We start from the raw sequence: 25,860 nt of genomic DNA, 5'->3' as shown, positions 1-25,860 counted from the left end.
TAAAGGTGAAGGACAAAAGGGGATATGGCGACGACCAGTCGCATACTTTTCCTTTCATTGTTTATTTCATCTATTTCCATATTTTTCATTGAACAAGGTTAATAATATCAATTGATTTTTTCTCATGTGTAACTTTTTTGGAATGGCCACAGCCTACTGGAAAATACCACTCTAATAAGTGGTTTCTTCAATATTTATATACAAAAATAATGAACTCAAATACACACTTGTCACTTGACACAGGAAGAGCACGCCCCCTAAACAGAAGTTAAGTTAAGGCAAGGATTTATTTACTGTTATAAATCAGTAGTTAAGGTGTTTTTCGAATGTAAATTTCAATTGAAATTTTGTAACAGTTAAATGGCATTCTTTTCATGGTATCTTTTTTACAAACAAACAATACCAGTATCAGTATCACATTCAAGTTCAACTGATTCAAACAAATTATAGCATCACATTACCGTGATGCTAAAAGGTCCTGGGGGAAACACTGAGCATGCATGTATTGATTTTTACCTGCATTTGTTGACAGCAAGGCTTTTATTATTTGTGTGATGTAAACAAATAAATGTAATGTATTCTACAGATAATTATTAAGGACAAAGATAAAAGGCCTGATATGAGATAAATATGAATAAATGTTTCGTCCAGGACAAATTTGGGATAATTTTCCCATTGATGATCTATGGCTTAAACTGGATTTGTTTTATAAGGTTGCTTTTGTTGCCTTTTTATACGCCCGTTTACGGGACGTATTATGGTATACTGTTGTATGTCTGTCAGTCCGTCAGTCCGTCGTCAACATGTCAGACATTAACTCAAAAACGCTTTAACCAATATGCATGAAACTTTAATGAATTGTTTATATCTATTGACGTGAGCTCCCTTTCGTTTTTTATAAATTTCAGATTTACCGTTTCCAAGTTTTGGGGTTTTAATCATTAAAAAAGGGGGGATTTTCCAGTTTTCCGCCAATAACTCAAGAATGCTTTCACCAACTTGCAAGAAATTTTGGTGAATTGTTTATATCTATTGACATGAGCTCCCTTTCGATTTTTATGAATTTTAGATTTTACGTTTCTGAGTTACAGGGTTTTATTCATAAAAAAGGGGGATTTTCCAGTTTAACTGACAATAACTAAAAAATGCTGAGTTACAGGGTTTTATTCATAAAAAAAGGGGGATTTTCCAGTTTTCTGACAATAACTAAAAAATGTTAGCAGTTCTCATGAAACTTTGGTGAATTGTTTATATCTGTTGATGTAAGCTCCCTTTAGAATTTTATAAATTTTAGATTTTACATTTCTGAGTTATAGGGTTTTATTCATTAAAAAAGGGGGGATTTTCCAGTTTTTCGACAATAACTCAAAAATGCTTTCATCAGTTCTCATGAAACTTTGGTGAATTATTTATAGCTATTGATGTAATCTCCCTATTGATTTTCATAAATTTCAAATATGACATTGTGAAGAAATTGAACTTTATTTATTTATAGTCTGACAACAGATTTACTTAGTATTGCCATGGAAGTAATATTGAAAGGAATAACAACGTCGTCACTTCAAAGGTTTCATCTGCGTTACCGCCTATCTTTCGATAACTCGTTAATTGGTTTAATATATGGCATGGTAATTGACTCTCAGCATGTGAGAGATCGAATCACTGACACTTTTCGGTCATTTTCGTGTTCCCGGAAAATTATGAATAGACCAGTTGTTGTCGTATGTACGTACGAAGTAACCGGAATAGTTCACTTGTTACATTCCGCTGCTGAACGCTACCGAATAGAGTCAGTCGTTCAATGTTGATTTTAGTCTATTTTTCCAATTTATGTCTTTTTTTATCTTAATAGTTTAGGCCGACAGTTATCACATATTGAATTTAAGAAAAAGGGTGGATCATTTTCAATTTTAATACTTAAAACCAGTTAATTAAGAAGCCATTTCTGAAAGTTAAGAAGATGATTGTACAAAAAATATGTTTCAACCCCCTTTTATTAAATACGAATAATCCAAGTCTTTCGTGTATACCAGGCAATTTAAATATTCACAATTTTAAACGTTTCTATTCTTTTATTTGTACATAAACAAATTCATTTAAAATAAACTTGCGGTTAGACAGATAGCGTCAAGCTCGTTTTGTATGGTTGATTTTCTTTTTGCTGTAACTTGCTACATTAATATTAGTATTCAATTGTAAACACTTTTTTAAAATAGATATAAATTTAACATGTTTACGAACTTATGATCCCTATTTTAATTGTCCAGTTTCAATAATGTAATCAATTACTTGAAAGTAAATATTTTTATAAATCTCGATAAACTTGGCACATTTCAACAGTAAAATGTTCTTTGTCTACATTATTTTGTTCAACATCATGTGAACCTGATCGCTTCATCGTTATTACCTGTTTTACTCATGATCCGCTTTTAATCTGAAAACACTTTTACATCAGTTTAAAACAAACAGTAAAAAGCAAAAATATGCAAAAATAAATATAATTGTCCATGTTAAACTGTTGTAGTTTAAACAATTCTAGTCCGTTTTTCAAGTTTTTTACATCATTCGATTTCTTTCTGAAGGTAGAAGTTTTATATGATACAGCGCCACCTTGTTATTAATAAACTAAGGATTTCCCACAAGTGATTTATAATTACCGGACACGATAAAATTACGTGACTGATAAGAAATTCCAGATGCCATTTTACAACCGCGGTATCACAGATAGTGACCGCTGAGACTATAATTGGATAAAATCATATGACTTTAGTACAGAGCTCTGCAGGCCATAAATACATGCTAATTAGTCGTTGTTATTCCTTTTAAATATTACTTCCATGGTATTGCGCAACAGCAAGAAATCTTTAATTGAATATAAATTCAATTCATATAACCAATTTCAAGTTCTTTGACTACATTTATTCAGAAACCTTTAATATGTCAAATATTTAATTACAATCCAAATTCAGACCTGTATCAAGCTTGAATATTGTGTCCATTTTTGCCCCAACTGCTCCGGGTTGGAACTCTGCAGGCATATCCAGCTGCGCTTAGCGAAGCAGTTTATTTTGTTTTTTTCAATCAGAACTGTATAATATATTGTAAACTACTTTTTTCATAATAGAAGAATGTATCCTTGATTACAGTTGCCAATCCCCAATGTCAGACAGAGTTCGGTACAATTTAACAAAAATATGGCAAATAGTATAAATGGAAACCACAGTAAAACTTGTCTAATTCTGTAAAAAAAAACAATAGTAATGTAGTATACTTAGGATTACTTTCATACATGTAAAGTGTGTAAAATATTCATCAAACTCATCAAAACTGTTTGATCACCCATTTGTTTTTTTTTTGTAAAATAAAAGCAGGGACCCCTCTGTCAGCTGCCCTGGACTACTTACGGTTTATCTATTCCTGGTGATTTAAAACAAAAGATATTATTCACAAAAAAAAAAAAAAGACAAATAAAGAAGGCAAATGTGAAAACTTCCACAATTTGGTTGCAGAAAAAATTAGTTTATCCTCTTAAACTAAAATTTATAATATATCATATTACTCTCTTTTAAATCTGTTGCATATTATTTATAGCCGAACTGTATATTGTGTACTAACAAGTACTAACCTTATCACTGAAATGCTGTATACTAGCATTAATGAAGATGGGATAAGGTACCAGTACTTCCGGTACTCTTTGTATCTCTAACAAAAGTAAATTTCAAATTAAATTATATACCGTTTAAAAAAAAGAAAAAATCAAAACAGTTGTTTGTAACTTCTATGTCATTTGGTCTCTGGTGGACAGTTGTCTCATTGGCAATCATACCACATCTTCTTATTTTTATATTTATAGAAAACAAACAACATGGTTATATCTAAGTTTTCTTTTTCATTAAAATACATTTTTGTCGAGCCTGCGACTTTTGTCGCAAAAGCGAGAGATAGCGATCCTACATTCCGTTGGCATCATCGTCGGCGGCGGCCACAAATATTCACTCTGTGGTTAAAGTTTTTCAAATTTTAATAACTTTCTTAAACTATCCTGGATTTGTACCATACTTGGACAGAAGCTTGTTTATGACCATAAGATAGTATTCAAAAGTCAATTTTGTTAAAAAAAAAATCCTGTTTATCCGTATTTTCCCTATAAATGGACTTTGTTTTTCTGCCAGTTAACATTATATTCACTCTGTGTTTAAAGTTTCTCAAATTTTAATAACTTTCTTAAACTATCCTGGATTTGAACCAAACTTGGACAGAAGCTTGTTTATGATCATAAGATAGTATTCAACAGTAAATTTTGTTAAAAAAAAATCCTGTTTATACATATTTTACTTATAAATGGACTAAGTTTTTCTGCCAGTTAACATTACATGTACATTCACTCTCCTGTTAAAGTTTTCAAAATTTTAATAACTTTCTTAAACTATCCTTGATTTGTACCAAACTTGGACAGAAGCTTGTTTATGATCAAAAGCTAGTATCTAGAAGGAAATTTTGTAAAAAAAAATTTCCTGTTTTTCTGTATATTACTTATAAATGGACTTAGTTTTTCTTCCAGTTAACATTACATACAGTCTGCAGTTAAAGTTTTTAAAATTTTTTTTTAGATTCATAAACCATCCTGGATTCTTACCAAACTTGAACAGAAGCTTCTTAAATTCAAAAGATAGTATCTAGAGGAAAATTTTTAATAATTATTTCCCCATTTTTGTTGAGCCTGCGACTAACAGCAAAAATAGGCGAGACACTGGGTTCCGCAGAACCCTTACAAATTTTTAAATACAATAATTTGAGCTTAAAAATTCAAAATGAATCACAGCTGACCCCTGCACTATGAGAATAATTGTTTTAAAATTAGTAAAGTGAAATGATTATTTTTTTTTAATAAAAAGAGACCAATAAATTAAAATATAGTTAAAACCACAACTTCTAGTGAATTTGAATTTCAAACAGTTTAGATCAGCAATAAAAATATAGTGAACTTGAAGTTTTCAAAATCCACAAAACAATATAGAGTAATCTAAAGTTACTATTTCTGGAAGTTTTTCGGTTATTTGATCATTGACACATATCAGGGCCTTATCTAGGATTTTGGAGAGGGAGAAGTGACTTCTCCTTCCATGAGAGAGTAGGGAGAAGTGGTCAACTTCTTCGAGAAGTGAAATTGCATTACTATTTCAGTTGCGTAGTGTTTTTGTGCTTATCATTAATGAAATTGTTTTATATATGTATCAAAAAATATACTTGCAGTGTTTTTAAATGATATTTCTTAATAAATAAGTTTAGACAATAAAGTTGTTATTTACACATGTAGTTAGTCATATCATTTGTAATGTCAACTTGAATTAAATTTCAATAAAATTTGTTGCTAGTATTTCATGCATTAATCTCATGTGCATCTGCTTCAAATTATTTTTAAAAATCCAGAAATATGACTCCCATTTTATCTGATGACTTGGTAATTTGATTTATATCACCACGACCAATTCTTGTCATACTTTTGTAAAACATTATTGAATGTCCAGGACATCATGTAAGTTGTAATTTGAGATTCTCGTGAATGGTTTTAGACCTTTCAATGAAGATATCTGTCAATCACATACAAATTAACTGATAAAGAGCTAATTTCTATTAATTCTGTTATAAAAGATATCTCTCTTATAAACGAGTTGATCATGAAAAAAAACACACTGCTGATCACAAGCTGACCATGCGTCGTATGTTTGCAATCAAATTATCCATCAGCTGCTATTTTATTACTTTTTACATTTCAATTTTTATCAATGACAGCAAAAAATCTCAGTTAATTCCCACCCCTTAACATATCGAATAGTACAACTGGTTGACTCGTATTAAATAAAAATACTGAAAACAAATATCATTTGAGTGATTACGCAACATCCTCATGACGAAAATCATAGTAAAATGATAACTCAAACAGTCGCCCAGTTTCCTGTTTTAATAGTTTTGAATGATAAATCCAAGGATATACAAAGTTGCCGTTGTATTTATTTCATTTAATCGTTGACAGTATTAGTCCTTGGTTGTTTCGAAAATCTTGATTTTCCTTGTCCATCCAATTTTTGTTTACCAGTGCAACTTGTAAATCACAAGTTGGTCTCCCTTATACTGATTTTGATAGCTACTTGACTTTGCTACGAAGTCAGTCGTCTGGCGAGTTTTAGCGATTTTCAAAATTCTTTGGAGACTTAAATCGTCATTTTGCCATCAAGATTATGGCCTGACATATACATATACCTTCTAACTCCTTTTTTTAACAAATTTGTAAAACCTGAAAAGTAAAATTATTGTATCTAAATGAAATGAGTCTTTAATTTTTATGCCCCCTCTGTCACCGGAGGGGACATTAAGTGTTACCCTTGTCTGTCCGTACGTACGTTCCAAAATTTATTTCTGTTCTCTAACTTTAATTTGCCTTAACAATGCTTATTAACACAAAATCCAGATCGAGGTCGAATTTAGGTGGCGTCATTTTTACCGTTCTTGAGTTATGCCCCTTTATAACTTTATATGCAAGCAGGGGCATCATCTGTGTCCAATGGACACATTCTCCATTTATTTCTATTCATTATTCACTTCTGTGCATTTTATTATGGAGTAAGTCCTATTCTAAATTGTTTGTCCATCATCCTGACTATAAGTGGTGAATGCCTTTTAACATTTTTATTAAAAGGAAGATATGTTATATGACTCCCTGCATTATGAGAGGTTATACCTTAATTGGCAGATGTACAAGACATTTCTGGACTATAACTTTGAACTGTGCTGACAAAAAAAATTGTATGTGTTATGATTGTTTTCTCCTCTGCTGCTATTAAGATTAGAATGTGTACATAGATGGAAAGGCAACAAATTTAATTCAATTTTATATTGTTTATGTTTTTTTTTTTTTCATTAAGACAAGATTTTTATTTTCAGTAAATGGTATAAAATGTAAATGTGACCCTTGTCCTCATGATGCAGTGAATGAAACTTGTGAAGCAACTAGTAAATGTTTTACTGCAATTAGAGTCACTTATGAAAATGGTTTTGAAGAACATTATTGGACCTATGGGTGTTTTTCAGACCATGAAAAAGACAAGGCAGGAAACTCTGTTTTACAGGTAAATTCCTCTATTGTGGCTAGTTACATCATTTATATTAAGTGCCAATAGAAACGCAACACATTAAATTCCAAGTCCCTTTGGTTCCTTTTCGATGAACAATATTATAATGTTCTTTCAATGCATTCCTCAAGCATTTAGCTCATTTAACCTTAACTGTTTGGTCGTTCATCCACTTTTTTCAGTTCAGAAACTTGTAATTAGTTCCATATGGATCAAAATCAAAACTCTTCAGTTTGATCCAAATGTCATCACAATGGCGGAAAATTGTTAATCTGCATTACCTTTTGATAACCTCTGCTATAAGGGTTCATTATGGTGGGAATTTGCAATCTAAAGTGTAAATTTAAATTTATTCGTAGAAATGTAGAATTTGTAAATGTAAAAATGTGAAAATTGCTGGAAATGTTCTGTTGGCATATCCAAAGAGGTTATCTAAATCTTAGAACATTTCACCTTCCAAAGAGAATGGGTTGGTTTGAATTTTTATTAAATAGCAAATATATGTAGGTGCTACTTTTTTATAAACATTCAGTATAGAAGAATCAATTCCAAGAACTTGAATGTCAAAAAAGTTTCAACAAGCTACTAAACAACCCATTTTTTCACCAATGAGTGTAGGGTATGAGTCCTTAAAATGTCTTACATTAAAACTAAAAAAATAATAACACAAAAATTTATAGTGTTGACAATAGATAAATATGGTTTTGGATAATTTATTACACATGTTACAATATTGTTATATTTTAGTGTAAAGGACACTTAGTGCCACATGCATTACCTAAAACAATAGAATGTTGTGATGAAGAAGATTATTGTAATGAAGAAATAGAGCCAGATTTACAAGATAAATCTACTGCTTCTCCAGGTAGGTGCACATAAATTATTTCTTGTGTAAAATTATTTAGAATATCTGCAAACTTATTGTCAGGGCATCCAACTTTTACAACAACACTTCAAATGGTCTGCAATTTTATTTCCATGGTCTACATGTTTCGCCTGCAAGGCAGGCGTCATCAGGACAATTTTCATACAGAAATTAATTAATGAAGTACTCAAAGTGGTACATTGAATTTGACGTTGTCAAGGTGAGAGAAACAATGAAAAGTGAAAGTATCAATAAAGAGTTATAAATAGATAAGATAAATATAGAAAAATAGAGTTTGTTTACAATGTAACTTGAGTTTGTTTTACTTTTATATGATACATGACATTGTTCTAAAGGCTTGGTATCTAAATGGACGAACTTCCCATGGTTCCTACCACTTCACAAGGCTTCTCTTCCAACCTGGCCATTGTTGGATGTTACGACTTCCTGGCGCGTCGGCAACAATGGGAAGGTTTTGGTCGCCGATAATGGAAAATAAAATTGTCAAAAATTGTTCCCTTGATAATTATTTGGTATATATATAAATTTTTGATCGTCTGCTTTAGTTGGTCTGTTTATCAGCATGGTTGTAAATTTAACCGTTATAGTTCATTTATGTTTGGCACCTGCGTGGTGTGTGGACTCTATCGAAATGATTCACACACGCGTTGGTTCACCAAACGGAGTTTAATTTAAAAATAATATGTTATGCTTTCTGTTATGAATACAGTTTAAGATACTTCACGGTACATATTTCTAACTTGACTTGGTTTCTAGTTTCAGGGGAGATAATAATTAGTACACTTATTTTTGCTGTGATTTCTTGGAAGTTGAAAATAATTTTATCAGATTGGAAAAACATTTGTTTTCTAATTTTTCCAATTTTACATTACAGGAAATAAATAGTGATCCCACTGAGCTACATACATGCCTGCTTTTATAATTGTTTTTCTTTTCTTTATTTTGGCTGGTTACTCCACGGCTCAATTAAATAGCGTCTTAAAAGAAGAAGACAAAAATAATGTATTGACTTAACATGATAGTGATATAAGGATAAAGTATAGAAACAGAGAAAATCTAATGCTTTGAGGACCATTTTCTCAGTTCTGTGCTGAATTTTAAATCATTTTATTATGTCAAGTCGATATACTATTGATGTCTTTTTATTGCTATCTACAAAATTTTGTTATCATTGTGTTTGCTTAAATTTTTTTTTAAATTGCTTTTAAAGATTTAAAATGCATTTTGAGTACTCAATTGTATTTAGCCTAATTCTTTTCACATGTTTGTTCTGAGGTAGTGTTTTGTATAATACCGTATAGCGGGTTATTTTCGCGGGGTGTTTATTTTCGCTTATTTTGGCGGATAAACGAAAATCGCGAAAATAAATTCAGCGAAAATTTATGCATATGTTGGTAACTTTCAAATAGCTAAAGCATTTTGTAAACGATCTATTTTTTTCGGTCGGCAAGTCAATAACGGTATATTTTACTTTTAACAACATAAATGCCAAATGGCATTGTACATACATGTATTTTATAAAATGACTGTCAGGTGTGTATACCCTTATTAATAAGTGTCAATTAGAATAAGAGAGTAAGGTAGTCCCTTTATAGCTTACTGTTCGGTGTGAGCCAAGGCTCTGTGTTGAAGACCGTACTGTGACCTATAATGGTTTACTTTTATAAATTTTGACTTGGATGGAGAGTTGTCTCATTGGCACTCATACCACATCTTCTTATATCTATTGTCAGGTAATTACCCTTATTAATTAGTGTCAAACTATATAAGAGTTGTAAACACACATGATAGTTTTGTAACCTAATTAGTACCGGTAAGTACATCAAAGTTCCGGACATTTTCTTAACTAATCAACTGTAAAATTTACAAGACGTTTGAATACCTGTAACAAATATCTAAGTCACTGGTATTATATTTATTAACTGTATCAGAATATAATCAATAATTAAGATGTCATTCAGGTAAAAAAATCAATTACCATAACAATAGACACTTGTTTTACAATCTTTTAACTAAAACAATTTCAGTATCCACCAAAATAATTAATTGGGATTTAAGAATCCACCAAAATAAAAACCGCCAAAATTTTCGTATACTTTGTTGCCCTTGAATCGCGAAATTTTACACCCGCGAAAATAACCCGCAAGCAATGCTGCGAATTAATTATATTAATATCTTCATGACTTATAATATTGTGACATCTTTTTCCTAAATATGCATTTAATTTGCCACTTGACGTTAAACAGCCATCCAATATCATTGTCATTTTTCAGAAGTCCACCCAACAGCTTCACTCAGTGACATCACGCAGATAGCTTTAATTGTGTCAGTGTCTACATGTTTGATAATATTCATCATAACAATTACCTGTCTCTATATAAGGTAAGTTCAATCTATATAAGGTAAGTTCATTATATATGCTTATTGTTTTTCATCTTATTCCATGTAAACTCATTTTCCCAGTTCTCTCCCTAACCTTGTCATTTCTAAACCTATGGCAACATTTGTTGTTGACTCGTTTATTGTCCAAATTAAGGGGGCAAAGGATTGTAAAAGACTTCAGATTGGATTTTATTCTAATGTTTCATTAATGTATACCCACATTTCATTTTATTTCTTTATTCACATTGTTAAAAAAATTAGTAACAATTTAATTTACAGTTTATATTGGTGCAGGATTGAGAAAACTCTTCAATACCAGTAATATTCCTATAAATTTCATGGTCAATTTATTGAATGTACTTAATTGGACAAGACAGCTGAGATATGTTATGTTCCTTTAACTTTTTTTTTTAGATATAAAAGAAATTTATCACAACGTTTGTTGTTAAAAGATGATATTGGACAAAGTGAATCATTTATATGTAATGGAGAATCTCTCAAATCTTATATCGATCATTCCTCAGGAAGTGGATCAGGGATACCTTTCTTGGTGAGTCTTTTATACATTATTTAATAGATATTAGACAAAGTAATCAGAAAAAAAATTGCAAGACAAATATTGAAAAAAAACTTAGACGAGGGAAAAAGAACTTACAATTCTTGCCAGATTTTTATAAGATGTATTTAAAAGGTTTATATTAGCAATGTCTAAGATGAATCCAAAAATAGATGTGAATTTACATTTTTTAAAGGAGTATTGCCTCTTGGAAAGTATGTGGGTCTATCCGTTTTTGTTTTATAAGTGCTATCACGCTGCAATTCTTTCTAGACTGTCATGACATTTATATAAAAGGTATACTTCAGCAATGTCTCAGACAAGGTAGAAAATCAGTGCTGATAAAAAAAAATTAGGAGTTATGTCCCTTGGAAATGTAAATTGTATGGAATATTGCATTGAAAGCCCTCCCAAGCCTACACTCCTTGTCAAATTTTCATCAAATTTATGTTAAAAGTTTTAATTAGCAATGTTTGGACAGTGTTGAAAATCAGTGCTGATTACCGTCTTTTGGTGTGTATAAAACGCACTGCTGCATAGTACACACCCACTTTTTTTCCCTTGAAACTTGAGAAAAAAAGTTTCTTCTTATGCCTAACAAGCAGGGACTTTCTGGAAAATTCCCAACTTGAAACTCAGTAAAATGCGTGATTTCTTTTTCGGAGACTAATTGAACTCCAGTATTGGTTGATTACAGGATAATGAAAATATTGTTGTAGAATAAATAATTCAGCAAACAATGTTTGATTCTTTATTGTTTCCACGAATGTGTTTGATTGAGAATAACAGGAAGTGTTAAATTGGGAAGTTGTTTAAATGCAAATGGCTGTACGGAATCATTACGAATATTCTTAAATACTCAATAAATTAATAAATTGTAATATTTATGTTGATAAATTAGTGCTGAAATAAATATTTAATCTCTGCTAATTTTATTTATTGTTTGTTGGTACTCATTGAATCGTTTAATCCGAATTATCACACTCTTGTTGAATATCAATTAGGAAGTCTAATTGTTGTCAAAACAAGATGGCATTGACATGTTTGCAATTATGATTTGAATGAAGGTTTGTATACGACCACAACAATTTTTTTTTATGTATAATGCTATGATGTCGTCGTCGTCCGAAGACACATTTGGTTTCCGGACAACAACTTAAGTTTAAGTGAATGGATCTCTATGAATTTTTACCAGAAGGTTCAATACCACAAAAGGAAGGTTGGGATTGATTTTGGGGGTGATGGTACCAACAGTTTAGGAATAAAGGGCCAAAAACAAGCATTTTTGTAGTTTCTGGACAATAATTTGTGTGTAAGTGTATGGATCTCTCTGAAATTGTACCACAAGGTTCCATATCACAAAGGGAAGGCTGGGATTGAGTTTATGGGTAATTACTCCAAAGGGGGGGGGGTCAAAAAGTTGGGGGGATTTTTTTTTCCAATTTTTTTTTGGGGGGGTTCATTTTTTTTCTTCAAAATTTTTGAAATCTTCAATTGCACAGTTTTGTGCAATAGCAAGAAATCTTCAATTGCACAGTATTGCGCAATATCACAGTATTGCACAATAGCAAGAAATCTTCAATTGCACAGTATTGCACAAAAGCAAGAAATCTTCAATTGCACAGTATTGCGCAATAGCAAAAAATCTTCAATCGCACAGTATCGCGCAATAGAAATAAATCTTCAATTGCAAAGTATTGCACAATAGCAAGAAATTTTCAATTGCACAGTATTGCGCAATAGCAAGAAATCTTCAATTGAAAACAAATACAAACCAATTTTGATGGGACTAATTAAGTCTTTAATTTTTGGGGGTTCTAACCTTGTATAATTTTTTTGGATATTGGGCCCCATTTTTAAATTGGTCTACATTGAGGTCAAAAGGGTCCAAAATTAAACTTTGTTTGATTTCATCAAAAACTGAATTATTGCGACTGTATGATTTGCTGAATCTTATTGTGCATTTAGATTTTTATTTTGGGCCCTGGTTTCAAATTAGTTCATATTAAGGTTTGAAGGGTCCAAAATTAAACTTTGTTTGATTTCAACTAAAATTAAATTATTGGTGTTTTTTATATATAGAATCTAACCATGTTGTTAGATTTTGGATATCAAATTTTAAGATGTTTGCATTGACCACATTTATTTTGTGTCAAAAACCTATATTAGGTCAAAAATTTTATCACAATCCAAATTCAGACAGTATCAAGCTTGAATATTGTGTCCAAACTTGCCTCAACTGTTCAGGGTTCACCCTTTGCGGTTGTATCAGGCTGCACTCAGCGAGGCATTTTATTAAAAAAAATGTTATAAGTAAAAATGTGTTTAAAATCATCACTTAATTCAACTTTACAACATTAAAAGTCACATGACATATGATTACCTGATACCACGAAAGTAAAAAAACAATGGTGGTCGCTATCATCAAACGGGCATGTTTTATTAAATTTTCATGCATTTACTTTCTGCATTCCTTGTTAGAACACAAAGTAAGTAATAAACTCAAGAAACACATACACTAATTTGACCATTGACAGAATCCTTCATCTCTAATTTGGACATGATCAAATGCAACTTCCAGGTGGCAACGGAGAACACAAGAAAACGCAAAAAACAACTACTAAAGCATTTTAATGATTTTTATTTGCATATACCATTACAAATCGGTTACAAAAAGGTACAAATATACATGTAAAACATAACAACAATCAAGTTAATGCTACGAAAATATTTTCCTCCAGACCACCTGGTTTCTTGGTTGGAATTCAGCCTGAAAAAAGTTTGAAGAACCGTGAAGCCATACATAATACGCACCCCCTGTTCAGAATTCATTCCCAGTGTAAAAACCTGCGTACTATACACACAAAAAGACAGTAACTATTTTTACAGGAATTACATCCCTTTGTTATGTAAATTATGTATAAAATTGCATTATGAATTCTCTCACACCTACATTTCTTATCACATTTTCATGAAATGTACTTCAAAGGTGAATATCAGCCAGGTCTTAGATGAGTTTGATAATCAGCACTGATCAACTATTTTTATTATGAGTTATGTCCCATGGAAATGGAAATTAAATGGAAAATTGCATTGTAAGCTATTCCATGCCAACATTTCTTGTAGGATATATGTAAATAAAAAGAATAAACACAAAATATTTTTGAGTTATCACCCTTTGAAAGATCAAATATAGGCAGGGTACATTAGAACGCTTTTCATTTATTTTGTTAAACATGTTATACTACTACAAGGGGGATGTTTAACAACCTTGACTGACTACCCATGAGGGTCTCACATGGTCAGTTTACATGTTATACATATTTTATTACATTCACTTTCTCATTGGACAGTTTACCGCTAGCTGAAATACACAACTAAACTTTCCAAAAAACATGACAGATTGATTGCTGTCTCTTGAATCTTTTAAAACAAAAAAAAAACAAAAAAAAATGTTTAAAATCAGGTAAATAATTTTTTTATGGTTTCAGTTTGCCCAAACCCGACCCATGATGACTGGGTGTGGGTAGGTAGGTAGGCAAATTCTTTCAATAGGTTCACTCATTTTAGGCTCGAAAGTTTGTAGCCCACTCTTGTCGGATACAGTAACAACGACTTCATCGGTTTTCCGCATGTCCATCTCATTAGGATCGGCAACCTCATCAAAAACATCATTCCAAGTTTTCTTATTGTTAAAGCGATAAAGCCTATTAGACACAATAGGCTTTATTTTTTGGTTTATTTTAAGTAGTACAGACAACGACAGCGTAAAAAAACTGTCTGCCATTTTCACATGATTTACTTCTTTATGTCTTTAATTCAGAAGATAAAAACCGAGAACATAGAATATCATAATAATAATAATAATAATAATAATAATTCTTTATTTAAAGAGGGTTACACAGTTAGCTATACATAAAACTAATCTTCCCCGAGGCCCTCATGAAATACAATGAAATATAACAAACAATTACAGAAATATCAAACAAACACACATATATGAAAAAATGAAATAAAAATTGTTATGAAATATACAATTTACAAAACAGGTAAAAATTACAAATTCATATAGTATTGGCATCATTCAAATTACCTCAACAATATCTTAAGTTTGAGTAAGTGTGTGAAAATTATTATACATATAAAATTACACAGCTTCTTAATGTTCCAACAAGTAATTTTTTAAATCTTTTTTGAATGGGCTGGTACTTGAGGTTGATTTTTTCAGGGATGTTGGTAAGTTATTCCATAAAATAGATCCTGAATATATAAAAGATTTCTTATACAGCTCTGTTTTGGCTTTTGGAACTTGTAAATTTTTGCAAGACGCATTCCTCAAACAGTATTGGTTTATTTCTGGCATTTCTATAAATTTTTCAGTGAGATATACAGGGGCTTTGTTCTTAAGGCATTTCTGCATCAATTAACTGCATCTCTTACACGCTTTCTTTTAATCTTATTCACAGTTACTTTCAAACGCAAAGACGACGAACATTAAGTTTTATACGATGACGGAGCGGACACGAAAAAATCCGAAAAAAAAATCTTAAAAAAAACAGCAAAAAAAGAATTTGAGTCCGCATGTTTTTTTTGGGTCGGTCGCGTTTGGGCAAACATACAATATTTTTATTTTGGCCCCAAATGTTATGAAACTTCTACACAATGCTCATTACCACAAAACACAGATCAGGTCTGAATTTTATTGGCTTCACTTTTACCGTTCTAGAGTTATGCCCCTTTACAAATGGAAAAATTGCTGAATTTTTCGTTTCAGTTCTCTAACTTTAGTTTGCCTTTACCAAATGTTATGAATCTTATACACAATGCCAAATACCACAAAACACAGATCAAGTTTGAATATTGGTGGCATCACTTTTACCATTCTAGAGTTATGCCCCTTTACAAATGGAAAAATTGCTGAATTTTTCGTTTCCGTTCTCTAACTTAAGTTTGCCTCAACCAAATGTTATGAATCTTATACACAATGCTTATTACCACAAAACTCAGATCAAATACGAATTTGGGTAGCGTCACTTTTACTGTTCAGGAGTTATGTCCCTTTATAACGTTATATGCAAGCGGGGGCATCATCTGTGCCTTATGGACACATTCCCCATTTATTTAGTCATATATAAACCTACCTGAGTCAAGAAATTGATTGATTGTTTTTCAGGTCCAAAGAACAATAGCAAGACAGATCAATTTGATAAAAAGTATTGGAAAAGGTAGATATGGAGAGGTTTGGAAAGGAAAATGGAGGGAAGAAAATGTTGCTGTCAAAATATTCTTTACAACAGAAGAAGGAAGTTGGTTCAGGGAAACAGAATTATATCAGACAGTTTTACTTAGACATGATAATATACTAGGTTTGTGTTGAACATCAATTAGCAATGTTAAACATCCCACATTATATGTTGGAGGGTTGTAGGAAAAAATGTAAGAACACATTTACCTGTATAAATTTAAAAGAATAAGAATATGGGCTGGACTATAGTAAAACAGTTTTGAATGAACATACATGCTTTGAAATACAGTATTGGACAAGATGCCTCAATGTGATTTTCAATACAGTATGGACAAGCACATTGACCATCCTACTCTGTAAAAACTATTTCAATACAGTATGGACAAGCACATTGACCATCATACCCTGTAAAAACTATTTCAATACAGTATGGACAAGCACATTGACCATCATACCCTGTAAAAACTATTTCAATACAGTATGGACAAGCACATTGACCATCATACCCTGTAAAAACTATTTCAATACAGTATGGACAAGCACATTGACCATCATACCCTGTAAAAACTATTTCAATACAGTATGGACAAGCACATTGACCATCATACCCTGTAAAACTATTTCAATACAGTATGGACAAGCACATTGACCATCATATTCTGTAAAAACTATTAACAAAATTATTTGCTTTACATAATAATAAACCTTCAAAACACAAAAACATTTTACTTTGTCGAACAGCCTATAGTTAGAAAAAAGAATAAAATTGAAATCTTGGATCAAAAGAATATATGAACTATAACTATGAAATAAAAGACACTTTTCCCCTATGGAAAACTTTTCCCCATTTACTCTCAGGTGTCCTTCAGTTTAATATCAGAAAATATATGGTAAATGTATGCATAAATCAGGTTTATTTATTGTACTATAGCACAAAAATAATTTTATTTTAATTAAAAAAAATAGAGACACAAAAAAGTAAAGCAGTTACATCCCTTTCTGAGCATGCAAACATGAAATAAAAAGACTTTACTACTTCAGCTTGTTGTATTGTAGAAATGACCCTGTCTTGTTATTTGAACTTATTACAGTACAACTGAATTTTTTTAAAACAGGTTTTATAGCATCAGATATTAAGGGAACAGGATCCTGGACACAGCTATTTCTGATAACAGATTACCATGAGAATGGTTCCCTGTATGATTACCTGTCAACACACATTCTAGATGTGGATGATACACTGAAGATGGTTCATACTATATCATGTGGACTCACTCATTTACATACAGAAATATTTGGCACAAAAGGTAGACATTTATCATAAAATTTTTTAAAGGAATATTATGTTCGGATTTTTTATTTCTTTACATTTTGTAAGATTGGTCACCATATACCACCTGGTAGCCCTATGTGTATAGACAAGTTAAGCAGTTAAATTTGTTTATAAAGGTTTTCCTGTAAAGTAAGAAATAAGAATTACTCTCCATACCATTTATGTTTAATTGGAACTGTCTTTTGAGATGCAACAATGATTTTATATAATCTCTGTAAAAATAACATAGATATACCTATGAAAATAAAGAGCTAACTTTGATATGTTTTAGGAAAACCTGCCATGGCTCACAGAGATATTAAAAGTAAAAACATTTTGGTAAAAAGGGATGGTAGTTGTTGTATTGCTGATTTAGGATTAGCAGTCAGATATATCAGGTAAAACTACTTACCATGTCTTGCTGATTTAGGATAAGCAGTCAGATATATCAGGTAAAACTACTTTCCATGTATTGCTGATTTAGGATTAGCAGTTAGATATATCAGGTAAAACTACTTTCGATGTATTGCTGATTTAGGATTAGCAGGTAGATATATCAGGTAAAACTACTTTCCATGTATTGCTGATTTAGGATATTGCTGATTGAGGTTTAGCAGTAAGATATATCAGGTAAAACTACTTACCATGTATTGCTGACTTTAATAGGTTTAGCAGTTAGATATATCAGGTAAAACTACTTACCATGTCTTGCTGATTTAGGATTAGCAGGTAGATATATCAGGTAAAACTACTTTCCATGTATTGCTGACTTTAATAGGTTTAGCAGTTAGATATATCAGGTAAAACTACTTACCATGTCTTGCTGATTTAGGATTAGCAGTTAGATATATCAGGTAAAACTACTTTCCATGTATTGCTGATTTAGGATTAGCAGTTAGATATATCAGGTAAAACTACTTACCATGTATTGCTGATTTAGGATTAGCAGTAAGATATATCAGGTAAAACTACTTTCCATGTATTGCTGATTTAGGATTAGCAGTTAGATATATCAGGTAAAACTACTTACCATGTATTGCTGATTTAGGATTAGCAGTTAGATATATCAGGTAAAACTACTTACCATGTATTGCTGATTTAGGATTAGCAGTTAGATATATCAGGTAAAACTACTTACCATGTATTGCTGATTTAGGATTAGCAGTTAGATATATCAGGTAAAACTACTTACCATGTATTGCTGATTTAGGATTAGCAGTTAGATATATCAGGTAAAACTACTTACCATGTATTGCTGATTTAGGATTAGCAGTTAGATATATCAGGTAAAACTACTTTCCATGTATTGCTGATTTAGGATTAGCAGTTAGATATATCAGGTAAAACTACTTACCATGTATTGCTGATTTAGGATTAGCAGTAAGATATATCAGGTAAAACTACTTTCCATGTATTGCTGATTTAGGATTAGCAGTTAGATATATCAGGTAAACTACTTACCATGTATTGCTGATTTAGGATTAGCAGTTAGATATATCAGGTAAAACTACTTACCATGTATTGCTGATTTAGGATTAGCAGTAAGATATATCAGGTAAAACTACTTTCCATGTATTGCTGATTTAGGATTAGCAGTTAGATATATCAGGAAAAACTACTTACCATGTATTGCTGATTTAGGATTAGCAGTTAGATATATCAGGTAAAACTACTTACCATTTATTGCTGATTTAGGATTAGCAGTTAGATATATCAGGTAAAACTACTTTCCATGTATTGCTGATTTAGGATTAGCAGTTAGATATATCAGGTAAAACTACTTACCATGTATTGCTGATTTAGGATTAGCAGTAAGATATATCAGGTAAAACTACTTACAATGTATTGCTGATTTAGGATTAGCAGTTAGATATATCAGGTAAAACTACTTTCCATGTATTGCTGATTTAGGATTAGCAGTTAGATATATCAGGTAAAACTACTTTCCATGTATTGCTGATTTAGGATTAGCAGTAAGATATATCAGGTAAAACTACTTACAATGTATTGCTGATTTAGGATTAGCAGTTAGATATATCAGGTAAAACTACTTACAATGTATTGCTGATTTAGGATTAGCAGTTAGATATATCAGGTAAAACTACTTTCCATGTATTGCTGATTTAGGATTAGCAGTTAGATATATCAGGTAAAACTACTTTCCATGTATTGCTGATTTAGGATTAGCAGTAAGATATATCAGGTAAAACTACTTACAATGTATTGCTGATTTAGGATTAGCAGTAAGATATATCAGGTAAAACTACTTACAATGTATTGCTGATTTAGGATTAGCAGTTAGATATATCAGGTAAAACTACTTACAATGTATTGCTGATTTAGGATTAGCAGTTAGATATATCAGGTAAAACTACTTTCCATGTATTGCTGATTTAGGATTAGCAGTAAGATATATCAGGTAAAACTACTTACAATGTATTGCTGATTTAGGATTAGCAGTAAGATATATCAGGTAAAACTACTTACAATGTATTGCTGATTTAGGATTAGCAGTAAGATATATCAGGTAAAACTACTTACAATGTATTGCTGATTTAGGATTAGCAGTTAGATATATCAGGTAAAACTACTTTCCATGTATTGCTGATTTAGGATTAGCAGTTAGATATATCAGGTAAAACTACTTTCCATGTCTTGCTGATTTAGGATTAGCAGTAAGATATATCAGGTAAAACTACTTTCCATGTATTGCTGATTTAGGATTAGCAGTAAGATATATCAGGTAAAACTACTTACAATGTATTGCTGATTTAGGATTAGCAGTAAGATATATCAGGTAAAACTACTTACAATGTATTGCTGATTTAGGATTAGCAGTAAGATATATCAGGTAAAACTACTTACAATGTATTGCTGATTTAGGATTAGCAGTAAGATATATCAGGTAAAACTACTTACAATGTATTGCTGATTTAGGATTAGCAGTTAGATATATCAGGTAAAACTACTTTCCATGTATTGCTGATTTAGGATTAGCAGTAAGATATATCAGGTAAAACTACTTACAATGTATTGCTGATTTAGGATTAGCAGTTAGATATATCAGGTAAAACTACTTTCCATGTATTGCTGATTTAGGATTAGCAGTAAGATATATCAGGTAAAACTACTTTCCATGTATTGCTGATTTAGGATTAGCAGTAAGATATATCAGGTAAAACTACTTACAATGTATTGCTGATTTAGGATTAGCAGTTAGATATATCAGGTAAAACTACTTTCCATGTATTGCTGATTTAGGATTAGCAGTAAGATATATCAGGTAAAACTACTTTCCATGTATTGCTGATTTAGGATTAGCAGTAAGATATATCAGGTAAAACTACTTACAATGTATTGCTGATTTAGGATTAGCAGTTAGATATATCAGGTAAAACTACTTTCCATGTATTGCTGATTTAGGATTAGCAGGTAGATATATCAGGTAAAACTACTTACAATGTATTGCTGATTTAGGATTAGCAGTAAGATATATCAGGTAAAACTACTTACAATGTATTGCTGATTTAGGATTAGCAGGTAGATATATCAGGTAAAACTACTTACAATGTATTGCTGATTTAGGATTAGCAGGTAGATATATCAGGTAAAACTACTTACAATGTCAATATGTACATAGCAGTATTCATGTATAAAAGTATTTACTGTAAGCTCCTTAGAAATATATATGTTCTGTTCTGAAAGATGGTTGTTGAACCTATTGAATACATGAGAACAGAGATATTACATTGCAACTTATACAAAGATACACACTCCTGTTATGTCAAGACTGTGAAGAGAGTTGCAGAATGGAGACAAAGCCATCCTACATTCCATCGTCAGTGGCATCAGTTTTCATGATCAAAAGACAGTACCCAGAGCAAAATTTGAAAACTTTTTTGTAACTTTTCAGTTTTTATACCTCAGCCATAGCGGAGGGGGCATTAAGTTTTACCCTTGTCCGTCCGTCCGTACGTCCCAAAGTTGGTTTCCGTTCTCTAATTTTAGTTTGCCTCAACCAAATGTTATGAAACTTTTGGTGGTGTCACTTTAACCGTTCTAGTTTACTAATAACTAGACTTAGTATTTTTTGCAGTTTACCTTTAGATGCAATCTAATGTTAAAAATTTCAGACATCAGTATCCTTTGCCAAACCTTTATAGAATTTTATGAATATTTTAACAGAAGCTTCTCCGTGTTAAAAAAATATGATCTGAAGAAAAAGTTTGAGATTTTTTTTCTTTCTTTGTTTTTTTTTATTAAAGAAATAAATTGTTGAAAGTAAACATTACCCTTTTACACTAACAGCAGCAATCACAGGACAGGGTTATCACCCCCGAAGGGGTGTACATATAAGATGATGTAAATTCTTTAATTGCAAGTTGGAAGAAAATTGTGATATTGTAATAGAATATCTTAATAGGCAGAATCATTATCCCTCCCCACACACTTGCATACAAAGAATAAATTTTTCTTACAATTATCAGATAACTTTATAAAAAAATAGGCTTACTCAAGATAAAATTCTTGCAAAACTATAGGCTCCTAGGAATGATTTTTAACCTTTGTATGTTAACTTTCAGTGAAAACAATGAAGTAGATGTACCACCTATCACAAGGCAGGGAACCAAACGATATATGGCACCAGAAGTATTAGATGAGACATTGTTAACACATCATTTTGACGCATATAGAAAAGCTGATATTTATGCTTTTGGATTAGTTATGTGGGAGATATGTCGCAGATGTGTTGCAAATGGTAAAATCAACTTATATGTACATAAATATTGATCTTTATTTCTTGTCACATTGCTTTCAATTCAAGGTTTTTTATGTTTTTATGCCCCATTAAGTTTTACCCTCGTCCGTCTGTACGTCCGTACGTGCATACTTACGTCAGTACGTCCCAAAATTGGTTTCTGTTCTCTAACTTTTACCTCAACAAAATTTTATGAAACTTATACACAATGCTGATTACCACATAACACAGATCAAATTTTAATTTTGGTGGCGTCACTTTTACCGTTCTAGAGTTATGCTCCTTTACAAATGGAAAAATTGCTGAATTTTTCGTTTCCGTTCTCTAATAAGTTTGCCTCAGTGGTGGATCCAGGGGGGGGGGGGGGGTTCCGGGGTTTGAACCCCCCCCCCCCCCTTTTTTTTTTGACGATCAATGCATTTGAATGGGGACATATAGTTGGAACCCCCCTTTATCCTGGGTTGGGAACCCCCCCTTTTAAAAATGGCTGGATCCGCCCCTGTGCCTTAACTAAATGGTATGAAACGTATCCTAAATGCTTATCACCACAAAACTCAGATCAAGAACAAATTTGGGTAGCGTCACTTTTACAGTTCTTGATTTATTTCCCTTTATAACATTATATGCAAGGGGGGGGGCATCATCTGTGTCCCATGGATGTGTTTAGGTTTGTTTAAACTTTAAAGGGAATGACTTACGAAAAGACAATGGTATTTGGTTAGCAGTTGTATTAACATTGGCACATCTCATTTCCATGGAGATTGTTTAGCCCTGTACCTTCAGTCATGGTTCATTGGCTTTGAATATTTGCATAGCTTACATGTTAAAGTATTGCTATTTTAATTTCAACATTTGCATTATCAGAATAACAAATAGGCGAGACATATCTCTGTGTTAACAGTTTATTAAAAATATCAATTTATTTGGAAGTGGGCTTTATCTTGTATGAAAGAGGCATGCATGTGAGTAAAAGGTTCCATTATAATTTAACAAAAAACAGCACTGACAAGGAAAAGAACTCTTCCTTCAGGAGTTTAGGAGAGACTACAGAGGTTCCAAAAGTATAATATGATAATGTACTTGGAAACAAAAGACAGAAAATATGAAATTGGACATACAATCTCTTTTGACAAAAAATAATTCCATGGAATTAAGCAAGGTGTCTGTCTATAATCAGATATTGTTGAAGACCCATTGATGGTCTTGCACTGTTTTCTGCTCTTTGGTCAGGTTGCTGTCTCTTTGACACATTCCCCATTTCCATTCTCAATTTTATTAATATTTTTGTTGTAGTGAAATGCTTATGTGAGAGATACTTTTGACTAAGGATGTCAACTGTAAAAAAATTTCGCAGTTTTAAAGGTAAAATCTGTAATGGAGTAAACAAAATGGAACATGCACATTTAAAAAAAAAGTTTGTTCAGATGATTGAAATATTTTGATACCAATTATAAAAAGGTTATTGCTCAAACATTCAGAAATATTGTTCATCCAAGAAAATTATATTGCAGTAGCAAATTTATACAACATGATATGGTGCTCTGATCAATTTGTCAGTATAAGTGCAATATCCCTATGAATATAACATTCAAAAATGCAATGTGTTTACAAACAAATAAGATTTCATGCTGTTAATTTCAGAAGGTGTAGTTGAAGACCAACAAGTCCCATATTATGACTGTGTACAGACAGATCCTAGTTTTGATGAAATGAGGAAAGTTGTCTGTATAGAGAAAATGCGACCAGAGATTCCCAATAGGTGGTTAAATGACCAGGTAAGATTTCTAATAGGTGGTTACAGATTCAAGCTTTCTAGTATAGTTGTGATGATGGAACTGCTACCAACTGATAACTGTCTGTTCTTAAGTTTCTTTGAAAATGAAATTCTGGGGATCTATTAATTTTTGCGAATAGAGGAAAAAATTTATTTTTTCATGGATATTTCATTTTGTGGTTTTGCAAAAGTTTGTATAAAAGGCTATAGAAAATTTATATGTTTTTGAACATTTAAATTTTGGGTTTGCCAATACCCACAAAATCAACAGAAATTGGTACCCCACGAATAAGAATCCACAATAACACTTTCAAAATTCCAATTTCTAAAGCAGGAACCATGAAAGCAAATCTGAATAAAGTTGAATGCAGTTTAAAGATAAGTAAACATGTATAGCTTCTATAACTTTAGTTAAAGATGATAATGAAAACAAACATGATATATGTGATCCTCAAATGATTTAAATATTCTTTTCCTGTATCTTTGTTAGGTAGCTGTCACAGTGAGAGCTATTCACATGTTCCATTTATTCAAATTACAGCTGATTTCATTGAGTGTGTAGGAAAAGGTAATATCTTTGGTTAGCTTGCTTGCTTGCTGAAGCGTGAAGTCATTATTAGGTTAGGTAAACCACCCTCCTATATGAGTAGACTAGTCCCACAGATAACCAATTCTATCAGTCTGTCGGACTAGTCTACTCATAAAGGAGGGTAGTTTACCTAACCTAATAATGACTTCACGGTTCCTACACACTGAATGAAATCCGCTGTAATAGTTATTCCTGTTTACAATTAGTTGTGTATTTTTCTATTTTCAGTATTTGAAAGCTATGATAAAAGTTATGACAGAATGTTGGAGTCAGAATCCTGCAGCTAGGTTGACCTCTCTCCGTGTGAAAAAGACACTTAATAAAATGTACCAACTGTCTCAGAAGAATGAAAAATTAGAACTTAGTTGTTGATCTGTGATATTTGTATTAACTACTTAATAGATCTGGCGAATGTTTTATATGGCAGTTATTTCCAGGAAAAAACCAATATATTCTGTTTTTATACGACCGCAAAAAAATTTTGTGGTCATATAATGGTATGACGTTGGCGTCGTCGTCGTCGTCCGGCGTCGTCGTCCGAAGACACATTGGTTTTCGCACTCTAACTTTAGTTTAAGTGAATGGATCTTTTTGAAATTTGACCATAAGGTTAAATACCACAAAAGGAAGGTTGGGATTGATTTTGGGGGTTATGGTACCAACAGTTAAGGAATTAGGGGCCAAAAAGGGGCCAAAAATAAGCATTTTCTAGTTTCCAGACAATAACTGTGGAACGGTGTATGGATCTCTCTGAAATTATACTACAAGTTTCCATACCACAAAGGGATGGTTAGGATTTTCTTTGGGGGGTTATGGCTCAAACCGTTTAGGAATTAGGGGCAAAAAAGGGGGAAAAACAAGGTTGTCCTGGTTAATGGACAAATACTTTAGTTCAAAACATAATTTAAAGCAGTGTAAGGGAGATAAATCAAATTCATCATTGAAATTATCTCCCTTACACTGCTTTTAAATTATGTATAAAGTAATGGTTAATGAACAATAAAGATAATTTAAAACAGTGTAAGGGAGGTAATCCAAATACAACGTTTTGGTTACTTCCCTTGCACTGCTTTTAAATTATGTTTAAAGAAATGCATATTTATAAAGGAAGACTAGTAAAAATATCTGCAAATGTTGCATCATTTTTTTTTACAAAAAAATCCATATGAAAGATTTGACACTATATTTTTAATTCTATTATAAAATAGATTAAGTTAGCACTATGGT

General features: G+C 31.7%; 1 protein-coding gene across 1 annotated transcript; it reads left to right on the top strand.

Annotated features, from left to right (window-relative positions):
* The first annotated feature begins 20 nt into the window (after positions 1–20).
* On the top strand, positions 21–25,090 carry LOC127707978 (bone morphogenetic protein receptor type-1B-like). The gene is made up of 11 exons (XM_052212753.1): positions 21–97; positions 6,943–7,127; positions 7,878–7,995; positions 10,290–10,398; positions 10,813–10,948; positions 16,128–16,320; positions 17,315–17,506; positions 17,804–17,909; positions 22,095–22,270; positions 23,912–24,045; positions 24,862–25,090. The coding sequence occupies exons 1-11, from the start codon at positions 25–27 to the stop codon at positions 25,003–25,005; spliced, it is 1,566 nt and encodes a 521-aa protein (XP_052068713.1). The 5' UTR covers positions 21–24; the 3' UTR covers positions 25,006–25,090.
* The last annotated feature ends 770 nt before the right edge of the window (positions 25,091–25,860 follow it).

The sequence above is a fragment of the Mytilus californianus genome, unplaced genomic scaffold (assembly GCF_021869535.1).
Source record: "Mytilus californianus isolate M0D057914Y unplaced genomic scaffold, xbMytCali1.0.p SCAF_7, whole genome shotgun sequence".
NCBI lineage: Eukaryota > Metazoa > Mollusca > Bivalvia > Mytilida > Mytilidae > Mytilus > Mytilus californianus.
The sequence above is the reverse complement of the archived record's forward strand: the minus strand, read 5'-3'. Positions and strand labels throughout refer to the sequence as shown.

Coding starts and splice junctions, on each gene's coding strand:
- LOC127707978 (XM_052212753.1), top strand. CDS start 25: ATGGCGACGACCAGTCGCATACTTTTCCTTTCATTGTTTATTTCATCT. Junction 98..6,942: donor CATATTTTTCATTGAACAAG/GTTAATAATATC, acceptor TTTTATTTTCAG/TAAATGGTATAAAATGTAAA. Junction 16,321..17,314: donor TAGACATGATAATATACTAG/GTTTGTGTTGAA, acceptor TTTTTAAAACAG/GTTTTATAGCATCAGATATT.